This window comes from Sinocyclocheilus grahami, unplaced genomic scaffold, assembly GCF_001515645.1.
Source record: "Sinocyclocheilus grahami isolate Dianchi unplaced genomic scaffold, SAMN03320097.WGS_v1.1 scaffold413.1, whole genome shotgun sequence".
Classification (NCBI taxonomy): domain Eukaryota; kingdom Metazoa; phylum Chordata; class Actinopteri; order Cypriniformes; family Cyprinidae; genus Sinocyclocheilus; species Sinocyclocheilus grahami.
The window spans coordinates 814,659-838,221 of NW_015505592.1; the positions used below are offsets into that span (position 1 = coordinate 814,659).

Genomic DNA, 23,563 nt, shown 5'->3' on the forward strand with positions numbered 1-23,563 from the left:
GTGCGGTGGTTAGCGTGACACAGCGCGAAACCAGACTTCTTCTTTTTTTTTTTTTCCTCAATGAAAAGCATATTTACACTGTTTGAATCATTCCCTGTCCCGTATATAGTGCACTACGTGCCATTCACTGTACAGAAAATTCAAATTCTGTGGACAAATGACCGATTTCAGTCGCGGCTTCATCGTCTATTTTATAGTGTAGGGGGTGGGCGCTTCGGATTCTAGAGAGCATTTGATTGGACAGAAAGTTTGAGAAGTTGAAGTACGATGTGACGTCAAAAAATCGTTGAGCCGTTTTGGCGGAATTCTGCAAGCTTTGAATGCTGAATGGGCAGATCAAAATGATCTGGAGTGCTCTGTCATTTGAATGTTGCTTGCCCTGGCTTTGCTTGAAGCTCTTTTTTTTTCTCTCTGATGTTCCAGTGCGCAGCTGCTCTGAGAGCGTGGCCCCATTTGTCACAGCAAGGTATTCCCAGGAAGAGGGGTCGATGCCAAAGTCTTTCATTAAGGCTTTTAAAGCGTCTCTTTTTCTGTCCACCTTGAGTGTACACCTGTTTTCAGCTCTCCATACAGGATGTTTTTGTAGACATATGACATTCTGACAATGTGTCCGGCCCTGCGAAGCTGAGATTTTTGCAGCTTTGTGAAGATACTGGGCATGTTTGTCCTTTCAATTATTTCCATGTTGGGTACTTTATCCTGCCACTTCACTTTCAACATTTTGCGGAGGCAGCAGAGATGGAAGCGGTTCAGCATCTTAGCATGTCGCTGGTAGACTGTCCAAGTTTCAGAAGCGTAAAGGAGGGCAGACAGGACTACTGCTCTGTAGACCTTCAACTTGGTGGTCAAGCTGATCCCTTTTCATTCCCACAATGATGAGCAGAGTCTGCCAAAGGGAGCACTGGCCTTGGCTACTCTAACATCTGTTTAATCATCGATATGCATGTTACAAGATAGGGTGCTCCCTAAGTAGGTAAACGTGTCCACTGCTGACGGCGTCTGGTTGTTCACTGTCACAGTGAGCTGCTGGTATGGTATTCCTGGGGCATGTTGGTACAGAACATCACCAGTCTTTATGCTATTATTCAAGGTGTTGCATGTGGTGGAGAACAGTTCCAAGCTGTCCTGCATGTCACAAGCACTTCCCCCATTCAGGGCGTAGTCATCAGCAAACAGGAAGTCACATGGACAGGAAGTAATCTTGCTACATGGACCTTGGTCTTGGCCTGAAGGCGGTGCAGGTTGAACCACTTGCCCTCCGTCCTGTACTTGATGTCAATGCCAAGATCGGTGTCCTGAAAGGCATCTGTCAGCATTGCAGAAAACATCATGCTGAATAGTATCGGGGTAAGCACACAGCCTTGCTACACTCCATTTGTTACTGGGAAGGGAGTGGATTGCTCTCCTTCAAGTACACAAGCCTGCATGCCGTCGTGGAATTGGCGTACTATACAAATTAATCTTTCAGGGTAACCAAACTTGCTCATGATTTTCTAAAGCCCCTCACGACTTAAAGGGGACCTATTATGCATAGTTTGGACATAAATGTGTGTTGGCAGTGTGTGTACACAACCACCCTATAATGATAATCCACCCACTCCTTTTTTTTTTTTTTTTTTAATCCCCATAAATAAGCAGTGTCTCCCAATGGCCTATTTTTAGCATTGGTGCTAATGTGACGGCTCATTAGCCACGGGCCCCGCCCACAAATGTTGATGGACCCTGCCGTTTTAATGTAGAACCGCCCTGAGCGAGTTCACAGTGAGTTGTATACATTCCGCCATTGTTGCACTGAAGAGAATGTCTCCCAAGCATTTTAGGTGTTCTGTTGCTGGGTGTATTAATACACGTAGCTCTCTCAGAAATCTGAGCCACTGAAGACGAGGTGGATTAATTTTGATTTCGAAGAAAATGCTCCCTCTACAGAAATTTGTTTGTCTGCGCGAATCATTTTACACCGGACTGCTTTGTGAATGAGGGTCAGTATAAAGCAGGTTTTGCACTAAAGTTGCTCCTGAAGGATGGAGCAGTGCCAACTGTTCGTGATCCAGCTAACGTTACGCCATCTATCACGTGTTTGTTTTCCAAATTGCCTTTCTGAAAGAGCTTCTTGGCACTCTGTAAGGCTAATGTTGCTAAAGCTACCATTGTCTGTCTGTTTTCACTGATGCTGCATTCACGTGCTACCAGAATGATCGTGAATAGGAATGTGGTAGTTAAAAATTGCATACAAAAGTGATAGGAAATCGACCGCTTGAATGTCTAACTCATAATCATATTCGGGACTTATAAAGTTAATGTTAGCATGCGATGGCACCATGAGACCAGCTATGTTGTTATTTTTATAGCGTCGTGCTCCCCGTCTGTGTAATTCATAAATAATCTGGCAGGGTGCAGAATTTGGCACAACACCGGTTCGAACATATATGGCTGAACACCGCTGCTAGCAGTTTCTGACATTTTCAGTGCGTGAGAGAGTTTTGTTATTGCTGGCATGATGCCAGTGCGTGAGCTCTAGAAATCCCACCCTCTTCTGAAAGGGGAGGCGGGACCACCAACTCGTTTTCATTTAAAGGGACAAACACAAAAAACTGTGCGTTTTGGCTCATACCCTAAAAATGGCAATTTCAACAAGCTATAAAAAATTATCTGTAGGGTATTTTGAGCTAAAACTTAACACACACTCTGGGGACATCAGAGACGGTTTCGTTTGACGTTGTCGAGCATCAAATTATCATGTCTACTGTTCCTTGTTCTTTCCTGAAGCCACACTGGCTTTCGAGGAGTAAACCCTGCTCTAAGTGCACAGTGAGTCTGTTCAGGAGAAATCTTGCAAAGATTTTTCTAGCAATGCAGAGGAGTGAAATTCCTCTGTGGTTGCCACACATCTGTCTGTTTCCTTTGCGTTTGTAAAGGTGCACTATGATGGCATCCTTAAAGTCTTGAGGGGGAGAGTACCTTGGGCCCACATTGTTTGGAATAGTTCTTACAGTTTATTTCACAGGCGTGGTCCAGATGCTTTGTAAATCTTGGATGGTATTGCATCAGCTCCAGAAGCTTTGCCATTTAACAGCTGGTTGATGGCTTTGTCAATTTCTGACAGTGTAGGAGGGGTTTCTACGTCGTCTTTGACCACAATCTGTGGTATCCTGTCGATTGCTTTTTTTTTTTTTTTTTTTTTACAGATGTGGGATGAATTGTTGAGGACTGCATCAAAATGATCTGCCCACAGCTCAAGCATCTGATACTTCTCAGTGAGCTGTGTTCCATCAGCAGTGAGAACTGTGGATGAGCTAACAGGTTGGGGTCTGTACACTTACCTGGATTTTGCAAGCTCAGCCACTCATCTTGCATTTCCCGAAGTTTGCGTTGGAGTGTGTTTCGAACATTGTTAAAGTTTGCCTTGTTTGTTGGAGACTTGCTTGTGAGAAACATCCTGTGCAGTCTATGCTTTTCTTCTAACAGCTGGATTCTGCTGGCTATGACCAAGTAATGCATAAGCAGAGGCATAGACATGAAATGTGGCCCAGCTGTCCTCAACGTTGTCAGTGATCTGGATATTGACAGCCAGGTTCTCCAGTTCTTCTATCAGCTGTTGCTTGATTCAGACGACTTCAGATTTGAGATGTTCATATGCTTTGATGCAGTCTTCCCTTGTGGGCATTTCTTTGGGAGGGTTCTCAGATTCATCTTGCTAATGATGAGTCTGGAGTCAGTCCAACAGTCAGCTCCACACATGGATTTTGTCACCCGTACATCCTACCTTTCTCTCTTCCTGATGATAACGAAGTCGATAAGATGCCAGACAGTGCTTAGAGTGTGGCTGCATCCATAATGTCTTTTTGCGAGTTAGGAGGCAGAAGGTTGTGTTGGTGATGAGCAGTTCATGTTCAGTGCAGAACTGTAGTTAGAGAGGAGACCTTTGTAGTTACACTTTCCTATGCCTTGTCGGCCTGTGACTCCTTCCCAGGTGTAAAATTTGTACCTACTCGGGCATTGAAGTCACCGAGGATGATGTGCTTTTCTCATTGCAGGGTTGATGAAACCAGACTGTGGAGGTCATCATAGAACTTCTCCTTAATGTCATCTGGGTTGGTCAGGGTAGGGGCATAAGCACTGAACACATTGACTTGTTTCTTTCTGGGCAGTGGGAGTTTCAGTACCATGAGCCGGTCATTTACCACCTGGGGAGACTGAACAGTTTCTTGACTAAGATGTTCCTGATGGCGAAGCAGTCTCCAGCCTCACGTCGATCGCTTTTAGCTCTGCCACTCCAGAAAAATGTATAGCCTGCTTTAATCTCTTTCAGTTGCCCTTCCTCAGCAAGGCAAGTGATGCTAAGAGTGGCAATATCCATGTTGTATTGAGCCAGCTCTCTGCCCACTAGGGCTGTTCTTCTTTCTGGTCTATCCACTTGAGCATTGTCCATTAGAGTGTGCACATTCAGTGTGCCAAATGAAGACCCCTTAAATTTCTTGTTCTTCTTTTCTTCTAGTTGCTACTGCTAGTAAGGGATGCCCACAAGCTGTGGCAGGCTGGCCAGGCTTTGAATGAGGTGGACAATTTTTAGGACACCTTTTCTAGTCCCCTTTTCAGACTATGGAACTGAGCAGTGCGATCCTGAAGAGGACCGCTCAGTCACTGAGGGGGCTGCCGAAAGCCACTGCCACTTCATTCCAGTGGAAGAAGACCCTATGGCCTGAGCTGCCTGTGTCCAGGTTTGCGACCATATCTGATAAAATAGATGATATAGACGAGCAAAGGTGATGAAGATGACTTACGCATTAATTGAATTAAAGTGAGGGATAGTTGCGCATCGCAGCTTCACTCTCTCTTCCTGTGCCTCACTTGAGTCCAGTGGCAAGACAGAAGTCATGGCGACTGGGTGAAGAACAGGATGCAGTGGATGACCATCAGCATTGCTACATGTCTGCTGAGCTCCACAGTGCATTGCTGGAACTGCCTTTGTGACCGTTGAATCGAGTGGTGACTTTCACGCTGTCTGCCAGATCCAGACTTCACATGCTTGGGTAGACAAAACCCAACTCAAAATGTCGCATGCTAACAGCTTCAAAGATCCACTGGTGAGATTTACATGTAACAGGTTGTACTGGATTACATGATTACCAGTAGCAAAGAGAGAAACCCTGACCAGACATGAAATGGTAGTGTAATTTTATATTAAATATCAAATGTTAAAATGCTATATAAACTGAATCGGTTCTAAATTGTTAACTTGTAAATGTTTAGTTGTTGTTCAGCGGATCACAAAACAATCATATTACAGTTTTTGAGTCTCGGATCATTTTTCGGATCAGCAAGAAAAAAGATATTTTAGTTTAACTTTGTTTTCCATTTATTACTTAAAGCTAAATACTTCGAAACCACAGCAAAAACTACTAGCCTAACTAAGAAAGTTCAAACATGATTAAAGGTAAGTGAACAGCCAGTAAAAATAAGAACAAATAGACAAATTACATTAGATATTTAGATAAATACAACAGAACAAAGTTACAAATAAAATAAGGTTGGTAGTGTTCAGGTACAGAAATATAGTAATTAAGTGTAAAATAAAACTGCACAGTGTTTACTGTATAAATTAAATATAGATTAATCTTTGTCAAAGCTGTGTTTTGTTGTTTGATTAGCATTAATGACGGCAGCAGGTATTTATAGCCTGCTGTTCCTTTAAGACCTGATGCACAGATCCAATAATGATACTCATAGAATTTTTTTTCTCGGCTGTTTTCGTGTACTTAAGACATAACCGACTGCGTTTACCAGAATGATTGACGAGATGGGTATTTTGTCAAGTTTGTGTGTATGTGTCTGCAAACGCAATGATGTAAAAGAGCATTCACTTCTGTGTTCACACGCTGTCTGAAATGCACCTCTCTGCATGTGCACGCTTCATGTGTGAGTGGCTGTGCGCATAGAAAACAGTGCCAAATTGAGTTCTTTCACCTCTTCTTGCGTTAGAATGGTTTAAAATCGCTTTCACTCATAATTTTTATGGTTAAATTTTGCAATTAATCCACGGATTACATGCGTGCCGAACTGTGGAGTCTGTTCCGTTTGGGTCGCGGCTCAACTATGATCCATTCAACCCCTAATGTTTAGCAAATATTAAGCTCTTTTTCAGAGTTTCTAGACAATTTTAAGTCGTAAAATGAGACTAATATATTAAAATTTAGTGTGTGACTTCAGCAGATCAGTTGACTATGAGAGGGGCAGAGTGTGCTACAGGTGTTTCTAATGTATATCTGCAGTGAAAAATGGAAATGCAGCGAGCACTAATTGGGAATTAATATGGGCAGATATGACACGGCCCCGCTTGATTTTACATTATGTGAATAGTTCTGGTCAGTGCTATATAAATCTAAAGAAGTGTAAATCAGCCTGCGTCAGTTCAGCAAATTCGCAGGATTGTGAACATGGCGAGTGGCACAGATCATCCCGAGTGTAATAGGGTCGATTTTTTGCTTTAGAGCTCACTTGAAAGTGTCAGTTAGTGGGCCAAATTCTTACATAAATGAAATGCCATCAAATTAGTGAAAGTATAAATCCTTTAGTTTAAACATGCTCTTGTGCATAGCCTGTAAATAAAGAGGAATATGCAAAATATATAGGCTGCATTCCATTCTGGCTACTGTTGTAAAATGTTGAGAGATTCAAACGAAAAGAATAAATAAACAGAACAAAATAAAAAAAATTAATAAAGACTGCAAGTGACGTCGCTAGTGGAAATGCAAGTCTGAGAGTGCAAGTCTGCAGCCAGACCCTTTTGATCAACATTAGTGTGCCACCCTCAGGCTGAATTATGCAAGGACACTAGATGTCTGCCAAAAGTAATTCATATAGCCTACAATATGCTCCACCTAAATTTATGGTCAGGAACACTGCTACTGTATGCAGCATGTTCACTTTCAGTGTGAACTGATTATCTTCATGGAAAGCATACACGCATTGTGCCTGGTTAGAGGAACAGTTCACCCAAAAAATTCTTTTTAAAAACCTCATGTTGTTCCAAACCTGTAAGACATTTGGAGCACAAATTAAGATATTTTTGATGACATCTGAGAGCTTTCTGATCCTGCATTGACAGCAATGCAACTACCACGTTCAAGGCCCAGAAAGGTGGTAAGGACCTCATTAAAATAATCCATGTGACATCAGTGGTTCAACCGTAACGTTATGAAGCTACGAGAATTTGTGTTCCTAAGATGAACGAAGGTCTTATGAGTTTGAATGACGTGTGGGTGAGTAATTAATGAAAGAATTTTCATTTTTGGGTGAACTATCCCTTTAAGTTAAAGTCCATGATGCTATTGTATGTTTCTGGCTAACTAAGGAGTTGGTTGCAATCAACTTGGAAGGACCTCAGTTTTGTGTCTTTACCTTTTGCTTTTCCTTTAGTTTGTCTGCTAAGTATAGCCTGTTATCTGTTTTGTGTGCAGATCCTGGCGAATCCCAAGCACCAGTTCAACACAAGCTCGCTGTATAAGAATATAATGCTAGTGGCGTGGGATCCTGCTCCATACACCCTCAACCTGCACAAAGTGAGTACTAACTACCAAAAACACATTTTAAACACCTATAACAATGATTTTTATCTATAAAAACATGTTCATTAGTTATCAACAACAATTTAACATTTAAAGTATGTTCTGATGTCTTAAAATCCTCTGTGCAATCACAATTCAAGAAATTCTTGCACATACAGAGAGCAGGTGACATTGTACCTTTGCAATTCAGATTGAGTGCATTGCTGTGAGTGTGTGCAGGCACTATGCGGGAAAGTTTACGCTGATTTGTCTGGTCTGAGTGCTTCTGCTCAGACACCGCTGTGAATCGTAAACCACGATGGCAGGGGTGTGGAGAGCAGATCACTATAAATGCTTTCAACCTGTCCTTTGTTTCTCTTGACAAGAAGGTCAATAAGTTGACAAGGAGGGTCGATAGGTACATTTCTGTACAGCTGCAAGGCCAGCGGTTAATTTTGTACAGTCAATTTAAATGTGTTTTTGTCAGTTTTCAACCCACCATAACAGGTGCGCTCTTATTTTCCTTGTCAGTTCAAGAATACAATAGTATGTCTCAAAGCACATGAATGATGCTGTGGAGCATTTTAAGAACAATGTGCATACAGTGAACACAATGAACCTGCTGATTTTTTTGTATACAAATGTTGCATTTCTCCGGCGTGGAACTCGTAAACCGATCAAAAGTACATGAATTATCAGGAGAAACAAAAGCGCACAAACTTCTGTGGCTTTCCTTAGGCTGAATTTGGTAACATCTCTTTATTAACATTAACATCATCGCAACAGCATAATAATGCAATCTCTTTCAATATTTTCACAGTTAGCCTATTTAGTTCAGTCACATGTAATCACAAATCATGTTTCATGTAACTAAAAATAGTTTTTTTTAAAGACAATAAAGTCTTCAAATACTTGTTTCTTGAATATCACTCTTATACATTAACACATCTAATCATAGCGTCTGTGTACTTGTCAGCAGAGCAGGGCAATATTATTACATGTAATAATAACTGATTACATGTAATCTGGATTATGTAATCAGATTCCAAAAATTAAGTACTTGTAATTAGAATAAATTACATTATAAAACGAGTTGCTCTTAATCAAACTACTTTTTATTGATTACAGCAATAGCAATACATTAGTCATAATTAGATTCTCCATAATTCATCTTTTTCATCTTTTAAAATATCCTTTCTAAAATAGCCTACCACTTATATACATTCAGAAAGTCTCCCAATTTTGTGGACATTCACACCAAGACCAGTCATTAGTCACAGCATTTGACCACTGGATTTACAAAAATCAGTTCAGGTTTAAAACATTGCATCAACTACTCATGAACACATGCATTAAAGGTTATTTAACCATGTGTTTCTATGTCTTTGGAAGACTTTTGTCTTTCAAACACATTAAAATGCACAAATTCATGTTATTTCTTATTTACATGTAATGCAAGCATTCCCAAACTTTTTTGTCAGCTAAACCTCTTTCACCCAATACATTTACTTGAAGTACCACTAAGATTTAAAAAATAATATTTTAATTATCACATTTGCATGTTCACGGTTCTTTGACGGTGGTTAATGGTCACATGACATGCAGATAAACAAATAAAATGTCATTTTTAGTAAGCATTTCATTTTGATATTTTAAAATAATTTATTTATTAAAGTTTGATATCTTAAAATGTATTAAAATTATTTATTTAAATTTTAAATTATGATTTCATTAATTATTAGCTTTTCATTAAACACACAAACCCCCTGCAGTTCCTTTATGAAGCCCAGTTTGGGAAACCTTGACAATGTTTATTTCAATTCATGATGTTAACAAAGAATGGAATATATTTTCTTCCTCTTTGTATTTTTATGTCAATGTGGTACAAGATTATTATATTCAAATGAATGTGATAAGTTGGGTCAAAAGTAATCAAAAACTAATCTCATTTTACTTAAAATGTGTAATGTAATTGATTACGTTACTAACTACAATTTTTGTCATGTAATTTGAAATCAGAAACGGATTACAATTTGTAAGTAATCTACCCAGCTCTGCTTATCAGTGACACAAAATACACTAAAGTTCTTTCAATCAGCCTTTTTTTTTTTTTCATTTTCTCTGAACACTTTTTATATAACCATTTACAATTGAACTATTAAACTAACAAATATACATTTACAATTTCTTAGTTTTCTATTTATCACATGCTGAAATTAATGTATTATTATTGTTATTATTATTATTAACATGGTAATCGATGATCACAAACACAACACAGACCAACTGTCATTTTACAGTCACGACTGAGTTCGCCAAAATGCACCTTGAAGATTCTGAGGCAGATGAGACTAAAATGTAATTATTTGGCCTCAACACCAAACAATATGTCTGTCGGAAATCCAATACAGCTCACCATCCAAATAACAACATTCCTGCAGTAAATCATGGATGTGGTAATATCCTGTTATGGGGTGTTTCTCTGCAGCAGGGACGAGAGCACTTGTCAGGATAGAAGGAAAAATGGACGAGGCAAAATACTGTCAAATTCTTGAGGAAAATCTGCTGCCCTCTGCCAGAAAGATGTCAATGGGAAGGTTTACCTTCCAACATGACAATGACCTAAAACACAGCAAAACTGAACACACAGTGGTTGAAGGAGAAAAAGATGAATGTCATTGCATGGCCTCGTCAGAGCCCAGACTTAAACCACATTGAAAATCTGTGGAATGACTTGAAGACTGCAGTCCACAAACACTCACTATCAAATTTAACTGAACTTGTGTATATACATATAAAGTAACATTATTGAGGTTACTACAGCAACATGTACTAAAGGATTCTAGTGGACTATAAAGCTTTTTTGTGAACAATTCTTCATCTCAGTGAACCAACACTGACAGTTTGAAGGACAGCCTTCCACGTTCAACCTTCCATAGTTGTCCCTGGTTGTAATGAAACCAGATTTGGTAGTTCTTTTGAGAGTCATTTTGCTCATTTAGTTGTTGTGTGTTTGTTTTTGTAGTGGTACTCAAATCCAGACTACAACCTGTTTACTCCATATATAGAGTACAGGATGCACTTCCCTGCTCAGCCTTTCTACATCCTGCACCCAAAATACATCTGGCAGTTATGGGATGTGATTCAGGGTAACAATCTGGAGAACATCCAGCCCAATCCGCCCTCCTCAGGGTTCATAGGTAAGAGACACACTCTCTCACACACATTCTGTGCTACCGGTTCAAAACTCAAAGGTGCAATTTCTCTGGCACAAACAATAACAAGTAAAATTGCAGCAATGACTCAAACCACTTTCACAGTCCCAACCCAAGCTCTTATTAGTAATTGAGGTGAAACTGTCAATTGATCAATCCCAGTCGGGCAGCTCAAACAGATTGCAATTCTTTTTGGTGATAAAGAAATGACCCACTTGTTACTGTCTCCCAAGAAATTGGCTTTACTTTCAGGAATCTGTTCTTTAAGACAGCACAAATGTTTTATTTGCCTCTCAATTGTGTCATGTTTGTCATCAAGTGAGCACCACTATTAATGCTAGTAGTGCCTCAACTCGAGAAGAGACCACACATGGAAAGCATTGTTCACTTCAATTTTCTGCTCATGTTTTTGTCCTTTTGGTTTTGTATCTAAAATATAAAGCTCACAAAATTGCACTTGTGACAAGAGTTGTTTCGGACACCGCTAATTCAGAATGGCCGTCAGTGGAGAAAGCCAAACCTTGACAAACTGACCTTTGACATCAAATTAACTCGAGTCTGTGCCATAAACTCTGGTGTGAAAACACCCTGATGATGGAAAGTGACCTTTAGCAGATTGAGTTGTCATGATGGGTTTGAAGGCACGTCTTGTACTCTGTCAGGTGTTTGAGGGGGTGTCTGCTCAGTTTGTGTTGGCTGAAACCACAGAGAGATAGAGTTGCAGATGGACACACCATGTTTTCATTCAGCAGTGGAGCTTGTGTTGAACTAGAGCCAATCAGAATCTGACCCACATTCAGAACCAACAAAATCACTTTGGCCATATGTACGGTCCCACAGAATTCATGATGGTATATTGAAGTCACGCTAAAATGGCAGTCGCAACAGATCTTTTCTTTCATATTGTGATAAACCTGCAAGTGTAACGGGTTATCGAGAAAGATAAAAATTTAGGGCGGAACTTGGTTCAGTGGTTGAATTGTTAATTGAATGGAAACAAATCTGAAGGCATGCTTGCAGTCGATTGTTAAAAAAATTAAAAAAAATAAAATAAAATTTTAATAAAATAAAAAGAGGTGTGGAATTTAAGCAGACTAAATGATTGGAGAAGGGTCCTGCACATGTCATCCGAAGTAATTTTTATCAAAAGTTGCATTCATTTATTTATACATGCATGGATTAATTGATAAGATATATAGAAGTTATCTATTTAGAAAAATAGACAAATAGGTGGATTTCCATTTTATGCCTGGCTTTAAACAAAGACATTTGTTTAATCTTCTTTCTCTAGCCACATTCTCGCAGCTACATTCATTCACTTTTCTCATAAGACTTGAGCTTTTCTTCAGACTCTGTAAGTAATTTCCCGTAGCTACCGATCTTGTTGAACAGTTGATATCCAGTCATATTGCAGACACATCCAGACCCTCCTCACAGATGTAAAGCCTGTTTCTATGGTGATGTCTACGGAAGTGTGACGTGGCAGTGACACTTTTGAAAATGCTTCTTTTTGCATTTTTCTAATTTTAAATTATTTTTTCATTCATTGGAGGAAGAGACAGTGCACTATGGTTGGCCTAGTATGCTGTTCATGCATTAAATCAGCCTCTCGTTTTCGTATGCGTTCCACATCCGCAAATTGGTTTAAGTGAATAAATAATGGTGCTAATAAGAACACAAATTAACAAGAAAACAAGGCGTCACATTCAAACTTGAAATGACTTGAAAACATCATCTAAACAGCACTAACACTGATATAATTGAATACTGTATCGGTGTGAAAATTTATATTATGGCAGGTCACATAATGCTGCTTAGGTTCTTTGTATGGAACTAGTTGTAATTACTTTTTTAAAAATGTTTAATATTGAAAGTGTGACACTGATCTTTGGTTTTTCATTTAAGGCTGTTTTTGCCTCCCCCATTTATAAAAATCACAAACTATTTTATACTTGTGGTTCTCATTGCTCATTGACTTCTCGGATCAATCTGTGGTGCTATATTCAGAGATTGGTCTGCATTTATACTTGAACAACAAATGGCACAACAAATCGACAGACAAATATCCAGTTTGTAATGTCATACGTACAGATAATTTCTGGATAATATCTTTTTGACTATTACAAATAAACAGATACTTAAATGCAGAAATGCTCACATTGCCTCCTTAGTGTTTGACACTTTATACACAGTCCTTTCAGTATCATGGAGATGGGAGCGATGTTGATGAGTTTAAGCAGTGTCACCGAGTCCTTAGAGACGCTATTCAACCCCAGGCATGCATTCAGCACATTTCAAAAGCCAAAGTCAGTCCTTTTTATTTGTTTATTATTTATGTTTTTGGAAATCGATTTTGGATCCCAAGTGAAATGTTCATCTCTGTTTTATGCATAAGGTGTTTGGTCTTTTGTGATGAAGGTTCCCCCTGTGGAAATTCAGTTCTTTACTTGTTGCGTAGTTGCTGAAACACTATCATTGTCACAGATGTGAAGTGATCTGGATCAGTGTGCCTCTACTTTATGGTAAAATAATTTTCTATACATCAGTGATATGGGCTCAGAGTGACCAAATACTTATTTTACCGAGGAATTTACCAATTAATTCTTTAAAAATCCTACAATGTGATTTTCTGGATTTTTTTTCCTCATTTTGTCTCTCATAGTTGATGTATACCTATGATGAAAATTACAGGCCTCTCTCATCTTTTTAAGTGGGAGAACTTGCACAATTGGTGGCTGACTAAATACTTTTTTGCCCCACTGTAACTCACCATATGAAACGACTAATAGGAATGGAACGATTTGAAGTATGATGGAACGGATAAGAGTGCTCTTTCTTTGGTGTTGGTAACAAATAATGGTTGCTGTTAAGTATTGTTTTAGCCAAGGAAAAAAAGCCTCTTGTTAAGCTTAAATATAATTAATAAATATAATTCACAACATGTTAAATTGTTTCTGTAGTATGTCATTTGGTCTTTCAACCATACTTTCAACCAAATCAAAATGTTTATTATTTTTTTCCCCATGTTTTTGAAAAGTCCTTTATGCTCACCAAGACTGTAGTTATTTGAACAAAAATACAGTAAAACAGTAATGTTGTGAAATATTACTACAAACTCAATAACCGTTTTCTATTTTAATATATTTTAAAATGTAATTTATTCACATGATGGAAAAGCTGAATTTTTTTAGCAGCCAGAAATGGAAGGTTCAAAATATTAGCATTTATTTGAAATAGAAATATATTGTAACCACATAATTGTCATTACTGTCACATTTGATCAATTTAATGTGTCCTTCCTTACTGAATTAAAGTATTAAATTGTTTAAAAATAAAACCTTACTGATCCCGAACGCTTTCACTGTAGTGTGTATATGCTTGTGTACATCTTAAAGGTAATGCAGTTTGGTAGATATACTTTGTAAATATACAATCTTAAAAACATTTAATCACTTTCTGTTTAGGACAGTTGTTATAAAATGGACATGTTTCTAATAAAACAACAATTTCTATTTTATGGATGTGTTTGGCAGAAAACTTAATTGATCTCTGTGTTTGAGGCAGCCTGGTCACATGGAACTATATGCTTACACCAATGTTATAACCTCATCTGAAGCATGTAAAGTGCTTTCATGCTTCAGACATCTTACAGTGTACATTTAGGTTTTTTTGCCACTCTACCTTGTTCTGTGGCCTGTTTTTATTTTTTTTCCAAAATGCAAAGTGAGAGCACCCATGGTTCTTCATGCACAGCAAAAGACCTGACTCTACTCAGCAATGAAATGCATTGTTGATTTTTTTGATTAACAATTAATCATTACAGCTGTAAAAGAAAGAAGCCCAGGGGGAAAAAAAGTTGAATGCGACTGAACAGCTACATTGAGTACAACAAGGCAGGCTTGACATCATAGCTGCTGGGATGGCTCAGGTTAGGTGATGACCTCTGGCGGTTTGGTCCTCTCTGTGGCAGGAGTGCTGCACTCGTGGTTGTGGATGCCGGTGGAGATCTGAGCGGTGCAGGCAACATTGTTACTGTGGACTCTTCGGTTGAGCTGGATAACTGTGGTCTTGGAGGGCATGGAGGAGTGACCGTTCTGCATCAAGTGCCTCTGACAGCAGAACAAGATGCGGAAACACCTGTAGAACTTTGGACAAAAAGAAGAGAGAAGAGACAGTTGAGACCTGAGAAACCCTTTTAACATGGTCTCAAAAATGTGAGTGCTTTTCAAACTGAGCACTGCCGATTTGCAGCACAACAAGATTCAAAACTATATCTTGCAGTGAATGTTAAATCAAGGTGTGGTCAGAATAGTGAAATTTCTCGGGTCTGTTGTCCGTTGTCAGTGGTGTTGCAGTGTATGAAGCTCTGTTCACATCACTTTGAAACCAAGCAGCTTTCTGTTGGTCAGCATGGCAAATTTGTGTGACCAACTTTAACAAGCAAAATCTGAGATTTTTCACAAAACTCCCAACCATACAGATTCCTATTTACTTGTTACTTATTTAAGGTGTGGTTACATTTAGCAAAATTTCACCAATTTTGGGGGGAAAAGGTCCATTGTCAATAGTGTAGATATGCATATAGCACAGCTTACATAGACATCACTTTCAAACAGCATTTTTCTCTTGGTCAGTGTGGTAAAAAATTTGCGAGACCAACTTCAACACGAGCTATATCGGAGTATGGAACTTTCTCGCTGCTTTGTGTGGATTCCTATTTCCTATTGAAATGAAATTTCACAGAGTGTTGGTAGATGCCACTGTACCTTTACAAAACAAAATACAAGTCTGAATGCATTTTGCTTTTGTATTCCGAATTTTCTTGCAGATTAGTTAAATAATTAACTAATTAATTTGTTCTTGGTATGAATAGTGTCAGTATGAAATTATTTTTTCAACTGTGATTGGTCATATTGTCTTGGTGTGAGCAGGCTTTAAAGTCAACTTAAATCAAAATGTACCTATTTGATTTCTTAATATACATTATTACAGTGCACATTTCATCAGTACTTATTATTACTGGGGGGGCGGGATCTCTCAGCAAAATATGACTTCTCTAAAAATGTACCTATTTGATTTCTTAATATACATTATTACAGTGCACATTTCATCAGTACTTATTACTGGGGGGGCGGGATCTCTCAGCAAAATATGACTTCTCTAAAAAAAAATTACAGACTGACTTCAACATCTGGATCCATAGATTCCTTAACTGGCAACATAAAGGTTATTCTGCTAAATCTGAATATTCTTGTAGGTCTTGTCTGAGTGAAATTAATTGCATGGAAATTACACTTGACAAGCCTCATTTTCTCATCTTTTAATCATGTCACAGATTATTCTTCTTAAATGGCCCTTTTGTCTGCTTGTTCTCACATTTTCCCATTCACTGACTTTGAATTTTGAGAATTCAAACTGAGTGAATGTTTGTTAATTAGTGATTGACCGATATGACCTTTCCCCTGAGCTTAAGAGTCATTCGCTGCTGAATCAGACCACACTGCTGTCTCGATTATTGTATGCAGCCTGCATGGACAATGTTAGTTTTTTTTTTTTTTTTTGTTAGTTTTTTTTGTTTTTTCTTCATTATTTTGGGGCACACAGTCTCTTTCTCTCATCACATTTAATTCAGACTGTTTAATTCGGAAGTTATATGTTATGGTAACCTTTAATGGAACTGCACATCATAAATATTTTAGGGTTGTCAATAGATTAAAATGAATTGGATTAATCACACCCTTTTTGTGATTAATTGTGATTTAATACAGTACACGGATCCATTCAGAATGACTAAATACAGCATGCACATGACAAATCAAACACATCCTGAATATGTTTGTATTTACGCAAAGACATTTCAGTACATTCACGTTGTTTCTAATGTATGATCTGTGCATCAAGAGTGCTCATACACTGTTTGTTTGTGCATCAATATTTCAGACTCACACGTGTTTACTGTACAACCCCTGTACGGTTCAGAATAGAAATGTTTCTTCAGTAATTTTGCGTTAATTGCATTAAATTATTTTAACACGTTAAGGATTTTTGAATTAATGTCATGCGTTTACACGTTAACGTTGTCAGCCCTAGAATAAATATTATATTTGTTGGCATATTATTTTTATTTTATCATTTTTCTAAAAAATAAATTGGAGCAGGTCAAAATGTGCATGTTGAAAGAAAATGACACGGATAAATTGTATCAGTTTATTATTATTTTCAGAAGTTTAAGATACTGAAATTAAATGAAATGCTTAACTTTATAAATGCACTGATTGACAATGATTCAGGGGACCTGTTATCACATCTTAAATAAATGCAAGCTAAAAATTCTAATTTAAAAATGTAATAAACTTTAAGTTGCAAACATTTTGTTGAGTTCAGTTGACAATGTTGATCATCACATTAACTTAATATGCGCAATTTAAACTAAAATTTTGGCGTTAATTGTATTAAATTAAGTTGTAGTAACGCAATAAAATTGTCTTGTTGACTTTGGAAATTGGGTAGTGGATTTCTAGTTCCCAGCATGCTTTGCATAGAACTGGATAAGGAGATGCTGAAATGAAGTGTTATTTTATTCGTTTTTTTTAGTGAAGGGAAAGACATGTAATGTGTGTAATGCTGTTATGTTTGACATTTAAAAGTTTGTTGAAGTTTTTGTGGTTACCATTGTGCTGAAGAGTAGAGCACATGAAGGTAAACACTACATTGACTCTATTAGCAATGACCGCTCTAATGCCAGTGACAAGAAACATCTTACTTGTTCATTAAATATGCATACTAAATAAGTTACATTTAGCATGTGCTATGATAGCTGTGGATTTGAGCCGAAAAAAAAATCATATAAATTTTCCAGGCCCACAAATCTATTAGTTGGTGCAACTTAAAAGTGTGTTTGTTACAAATTAAGTTCTAACTCATTGTAAGGCAAGGCAAGTTTATTTATAAAGCACATTTAGTGCACAATGGTCATTCAAAGTGCTTTACAAAAAAAGAAAGTAAAATAATCATTAATGCCAGTGACAAGAAACATCTTACTTGTTCATTAAATATGCATACTAAATAAGTTACATTTAGCATGTGCTATGATAGCTGTGGATTTGAGCCGAAAAAAAGATCATATAAATTTTCCAGGCCCACAAATCTATTAGTTGGTGCAACTTAAAAGTGTGTTTGTTACAAATTAAGTTCTAACTCATTGTAAGGCAAGGCAAGTTTATTTATAAAGCACATTTAGTGCACAATGGTCATTCAAAGTGCTTTACAAAAAAAGAAAGTAAAATAATCATAAAAAAAATAATAATCACAAAAATAAAACAAGGAATTTAAAAACTTTGAAGATGATTTAAGACCGTTAAAAATAGAAAATTATTATACATACATAAAATGCAGTGCAATCAGTTCGGACGTTGCACAGTGCTCATTCAATAAATGCACTGCTAAACATGAGTTTTGAGTCTAGATTTGAATGTGACTAATGTTTTAGCACATCTGATCTCTTCTGGAAGCTGATTCCAACTGCGGGTGGCATACTAGCTGCGGCTCTCACCATGGTGAAATATTTCATCTTCCTTCAAGTCCTATGATAGGCAGAGATGCATCAAGCTAATATTTGACCTTTACTCGGTCCTGTTTCCTCATGTTGGGGGATTGTAGATGTAGAGAAACTGAAGAGTAAGTTGTCGTTTTTACAATTGTAAATTATTGTAAATTTTACAAAATTAGGTTTGGATGTAAAATTTCATGACCGGTTTAGAGCAACTGAACCTGAAGTGTCATCTTCTCAACATGACTCCTTGTTGGGCTGACTATGGTTGTCTGGCATGTGTGACCAATCGCATCCAGCGCACTTGCCTCCAGTCTGTGACAGTCGGATTATTAAATGGGTTTTTTTGGCCTTTTTCCCAATTTTTTTTTTTTTTTATCAACCTGGTAATGGAAATTAAATGACGGTGGGAGCGCATATAAACAAAGACTATAGAATACCCAAGACGTGTCACTCGTATAGATTTGAATGGGGAAAAATGCAACGCTCAATCGCGAAAATAGAAAATTATTATACATACATAAAATGCAGTGCAATCAGTTCGGACGTTGCACAGTGCTCATTCAATAAATGCACTGCTAAACATGAGTTTTGAGTCTAGATTTGAATGTGACTAATGTTTTAGCACATCTGATCTCTTCTGGAAGCTGATTCCAACTGCGGGTGGCATACTAACTAAAAGCGGACTCCCCTTGTTTTGTGTGAACCCTTAGTATTTCTAACGGACTCGATCCTAATGATCTGAGTGGTCTGTTAGGTTTATATTCAGTGAACATATCTGCTATGTATTTAGGTCCTAGGCCATTGAGTGATTTATAAACGAGTAAAAGTACTTTAAAATCAAATTCTAACTCGTAGTTTGTTGGTTGAACTTCATTTCATTAGAAGTTGTCAGCTCAAAACAATTGATGCAAACTTGTAAGTTTTATTATTATTTATTATGAGCTAACACGTTTTTTTTGTACTATTTAGTGTACTTTAGACTTTTTTTTTCTCATCACTCTACAACAAATCCTTTAAATTTAACCGTATTCAGAACAGTACAGAAATATATAAGTGGCCTATAAACCAAACTAATTTATAGTAACATTCATTATAAACATTTATTATAAATTCCAAGCCTAAACGAATTTATTTATAGCAAAACTGAAACGACCAGCGTAAAATCAGCACTAATCTACATGTGCTTGACGGTGATTGCGTTACTTTGCTTTGGCATGTCACAGCATGTTCCAGATGATTAAAAAATGCAACTTATATTCTGGAAAATATGGTGTATATATTAGTATTATAATTGACATTCAGTTATATTTATACAATTTAATTTCAATTATATTACTTTTTTTATATTTATTAAAATATAAAATGATTTATTTTATAGAATTTTTTCTCAATAAGAACCCTTTTTTTTTTTCTCTTCTCCCCTCAACCCTAATCTGATGTACTCTTCTGTCACGGTGTGTGGGCTGCTTTGTTAATGACTTATTTTGTGTGTCTTTCAGGCATCCTGCTGATGATGTCCTTGTGTGAAGAGGTTCACGTGTACGAGTACATTCCTTCACTGCGACAGACGGACCTGTGCCACTACCACGAGCGTTACTACGACGCCGCCTGCACTCTGGGTGCGTACCATCCCCTGCTCTACGAGAAGATGCTCATCCAGCGCATGAACGTCGGCTCAGAGGACGACCTCAAACGGAAAGGCAAGGTCACGCTCCCCGGATTCAAGAACGTCCACTGTAAGCCCTGAACAGAAAGATGCAAATAACGGCCTTTGTAAAGCAGAAGAGATCTGCAGACTGACGCAGGAGCGCACCGAGACGGTTCAGAACGGACCGTGTTGTATAGACTATAGATGGTGTTCTGCAGGACTAAACCTTCTGCTGTAGTTCACTCAAAAATGCATTTCCTGAGCCTAAGCTTAAATAAAGATGGTCAGAAAAGCAATAGATATGTCATAAGGAAAGGTTTTTTTGATTTGTGGATGTTTGTGGTGGCAAAAGCCATCAAAACAAGTGTTTTTTTGTTATTTTATTATTTTAAATGGAACTCTGTTTTTCACAGGGTTTTAAAGTATTCGCAGTCATAGACACTGAAAGCTACACTGTCGAGGAAAAAAAGCATTCACATAAATGCATTTTGGCACAAAGGCTAAATTTATACTCTGACTAAAAATGAGCTTTATTGATCTGTCTGCAGATTTTTTTCGCATACTGACAGATTTAAAGCTTCTCGCCATAATGTTGTGATCGTTTTTTTAGGTGTCATTTTCTGCTGTAATACACATTGTGCCACACTTATAAGTCTCTTTGCGAATATTTTGCTCTTCCAGAATGTCTCGCTGAACTGTGGCAAATGAATCAATAGTTTTTTCCTACTCCGTATAAATGTTCCTTCAAAAGCAGAGTGCTTACATGCACCTGTTATTGAATGTGACCTTGGTTCATTTAATTCTCTTCTAGTCATTTTATACTTTGAAAAACCTGTCAAGACAGGTAGTTTACAGAAAATAGTTGTCATTGAATAGGATTTAATTGCTTGTACTATGGACTCATTGCAGCACTGTAAATCGTATTTGGGACTTTAAGGCTGCTGGCAATATAACAAGTACAGTGGGATATTATTTGTTAAATATAAACCAAGGTTTTTAATGTCTTGTAGCCCCTAAAATCAAGAGGTTTCTTGACTCCAGCTGGAGTCTTCTTTAAAAGCGAATGAATTACCAGTGCATCTTTGCGTGGTCTTCTCTTAAATGTACAGTTGGTCATTTAAAGCGATTCACTTTGTGGTTTGACTTTTCTACAGGAGGTAAAACTTGAAGGTTTGTTATTTACTTGCGTGCATTGTTTCAATGTGTGCCAGTTGAATTAAGACGGAACACTTTCGCAGGCTGATTTTTCTGTCGATCTGGTGAGGAGAGCAAACGTCGGTTTTAATCGCTGTTGTATATTGTAGAAGTAAAACTAGTAAATTATTTCACTCAGGAGCTCATGATACTCTGAAGCTGTGGCTCTCACCATGGTGAAATATTTCATCTTCCTTCAAGTCCTATGATAGGCAGAGATGCATCAAGCTAATATTTGACCTTTACTCGGTCCTGTTTCCTCATGTTGGGGGATTGTAGATGTAGAGAAACTGAAGAGTAAGTTGTCGTTTTTACAATTGTAAATTATTGTAAATTTTACAAAATTAGGTTTGGATGTAAAATTTTCAACCCCATAGAAAATCTTTGGCGGGAGTTGAAAATCCGTGTTGCCCAGTGACAGCCCCAAAACATTACTGCTCTTGAGGAATGGGCCAAAATACCAGCAACTGTGTGTGAAAACCTTGTGAAGACTTACAGAAAATGTTTGACCTCTGTCATTGCCAACAAAGTGTATATAACAAAGTATTGAGATGAAATTTTGTTATTGACCAAATACTTATTTTCCACCATAATTTGCAAATAAATTCTTTAAAAATCCTACAATGTGATTTTCTGGATTTTTTTTTCTCCTTTTTTCTCTCATAGTTGAGGTATACCTATGATGAAAATTACAGGCCTCTCTCATCTTTTTAAGTGGGAGAACTTGCACAATTGGTGGCTGACTAAATACTTTTTTGCCCCACTGTATATATACACACACGAGTATAGTTAATATTTATTTAATGGTCTTTTTTGTTTGTCAATTCATCTGTTAAAATTGTTCCAGATAAAATGTTTATCTTTAGAATTTTTATATCACAGGGCTCTTAAATGCTTGATTCTGATTGGTTGTTGAACATTCTAAACTGTGAAATTGAGTGCTGCAGGGATTTGCGTAGGCCATCATCCTGAAGTCAATGGGTTTTTTGAACAGGTTATTGGTTAAATGCCGAAAATAAGGTCTTTGGTCAATACAAGCTCAAGATATGTTTTATTCTGTGACATAAAATACATCAGTAATATCTCCTTGTGGCATTTATTGATTAGGTTTTACTTGTCTTAAAAAAGGTGATTGCTCACAAGTGGCTAACTTAAATGGGACTACCGAGACTTTCAGGGACATTAAACATCATAAGGCCAAACAGGTAAACTCATCTACACACCAGTCACTTTTACAGCCTTGTGTTCATAATTACACTTACAAACGATTTTAACTTAAGCTTTCAGGGAATATATATATATATATGTGTGTGATGCTCGGTTCATGCTAACAGGGAGTTTGTTTATAGATTTTTACTTGTGCCGATTGTATTTAGGCCTCAAAATGAATGCATTTTGTTTTCATTTGTGAATATTATCATCAATAAAAAAAAAGGTTAAGAATCAAACTTTTGTTGGTCGTAGATCTTATTTTCTGCCGTAATCCAAATGCAACCAAAGGTTGGCTTTCAAAATACATAATCACTACAGTAGTTCCAGTTCAATATCACTTCGCCAAAATACTTCCGTTATTTCAATTGTTCTTACAGCAAAACAGCAGCAAAAGAACCAAAACTGCCAAATACACTGACCAAGCAAACAAATATGACAAACAATAGGATAAAAATGAACAATTTCCATGTGTTCCCACTAAATTACCTTTTGTTTTCCAAGGAAATCATGCTTCCTTTCTCTTGCTCTCTCTCTCTCTCTACAGACACACACTTGTGCACAGAAACTTTAGAATCCGTAAAAATGGAAAAAAAATCTAAAATAATGTTTTACAATTAGCAACAGAGGATGCATACTTCATGGTGAATTTAAAGAGAGGTTTTATGCATTTTATTGAAAAATGCATATGCTTTACCATGCTTGTTTTTGAGGTTGCACAGCATGGGAAAAAGGTATATAACTATTATTTGATTTGAGTGGCCAGACAGTAGCATCATTGTGGTTTCATCCATCCGTAATGTTAAGAAACAATAACCTTATGTTTGAAGGTATAATGATAACTGTGCGGAGGCGAAGGTAAGGGTTTATTTGTCTTTCACACTGTTCCTTCATGAGGACCCTTCATGAAATAAGGCCTGGTCCTTACCAATGCTTATAGAGCACTCTGAAACCAGAAAAGTGCTGTAAAAGCTACAACCTTCATATATGAGTATTTTTGATTTACATTTTATAATAAGCAGTTGATTAATGCCTTTCAGAAAGGACAAAGCGACAGTCTGTATTTATCTGAGTTCTCAGTCATCAATGAAAAACAAAAATGCTTTTCAGAGGAATATAGGTTAACTCCTCACTTTACCCATTGTTATAATCTCCCTGTCTTGTTTATACAAACACACACACACCCACACACACACAAACA

General features: G+C 37.4%; 1 protein-coding gene across 2 annotated transcripts in view; it reads left to right on the forward strand.

Annotated features, from left to right (window-relative positions):
* Positions 1-20,132, forward strand: part of st6gal2a (ST6 beta-galactosamide alpha-2,6-sialyltranferase 2a) — a 90,468-nt gene extending 70,336 nt beyond the window's left edge. For both annotated transcript variants that reach the window (XM_016232565.1, XM_016232563.1), the window contains exons 5-7: positions 7,458-7,559; positions 10,570-10,744; positions 19,811-20,132. In XM_016232565.1, coding sequence (XP_016088051.1) covers positions 7,458-7,559; positions 10,570-10,744; positions 19,811-20,058 — 525 coding nt within the window. In that variant the 3' untranslated portion in view covers positions 20,059-20,132. The remainder of the gene's footprint in view (positions 1-7,457; positions 7,560-10,569; positions 10,745-19,810) is intronic.
* The last annotated feature ends 3,431 nt before the right edge of the window (positions 20,133-23,563 follow it).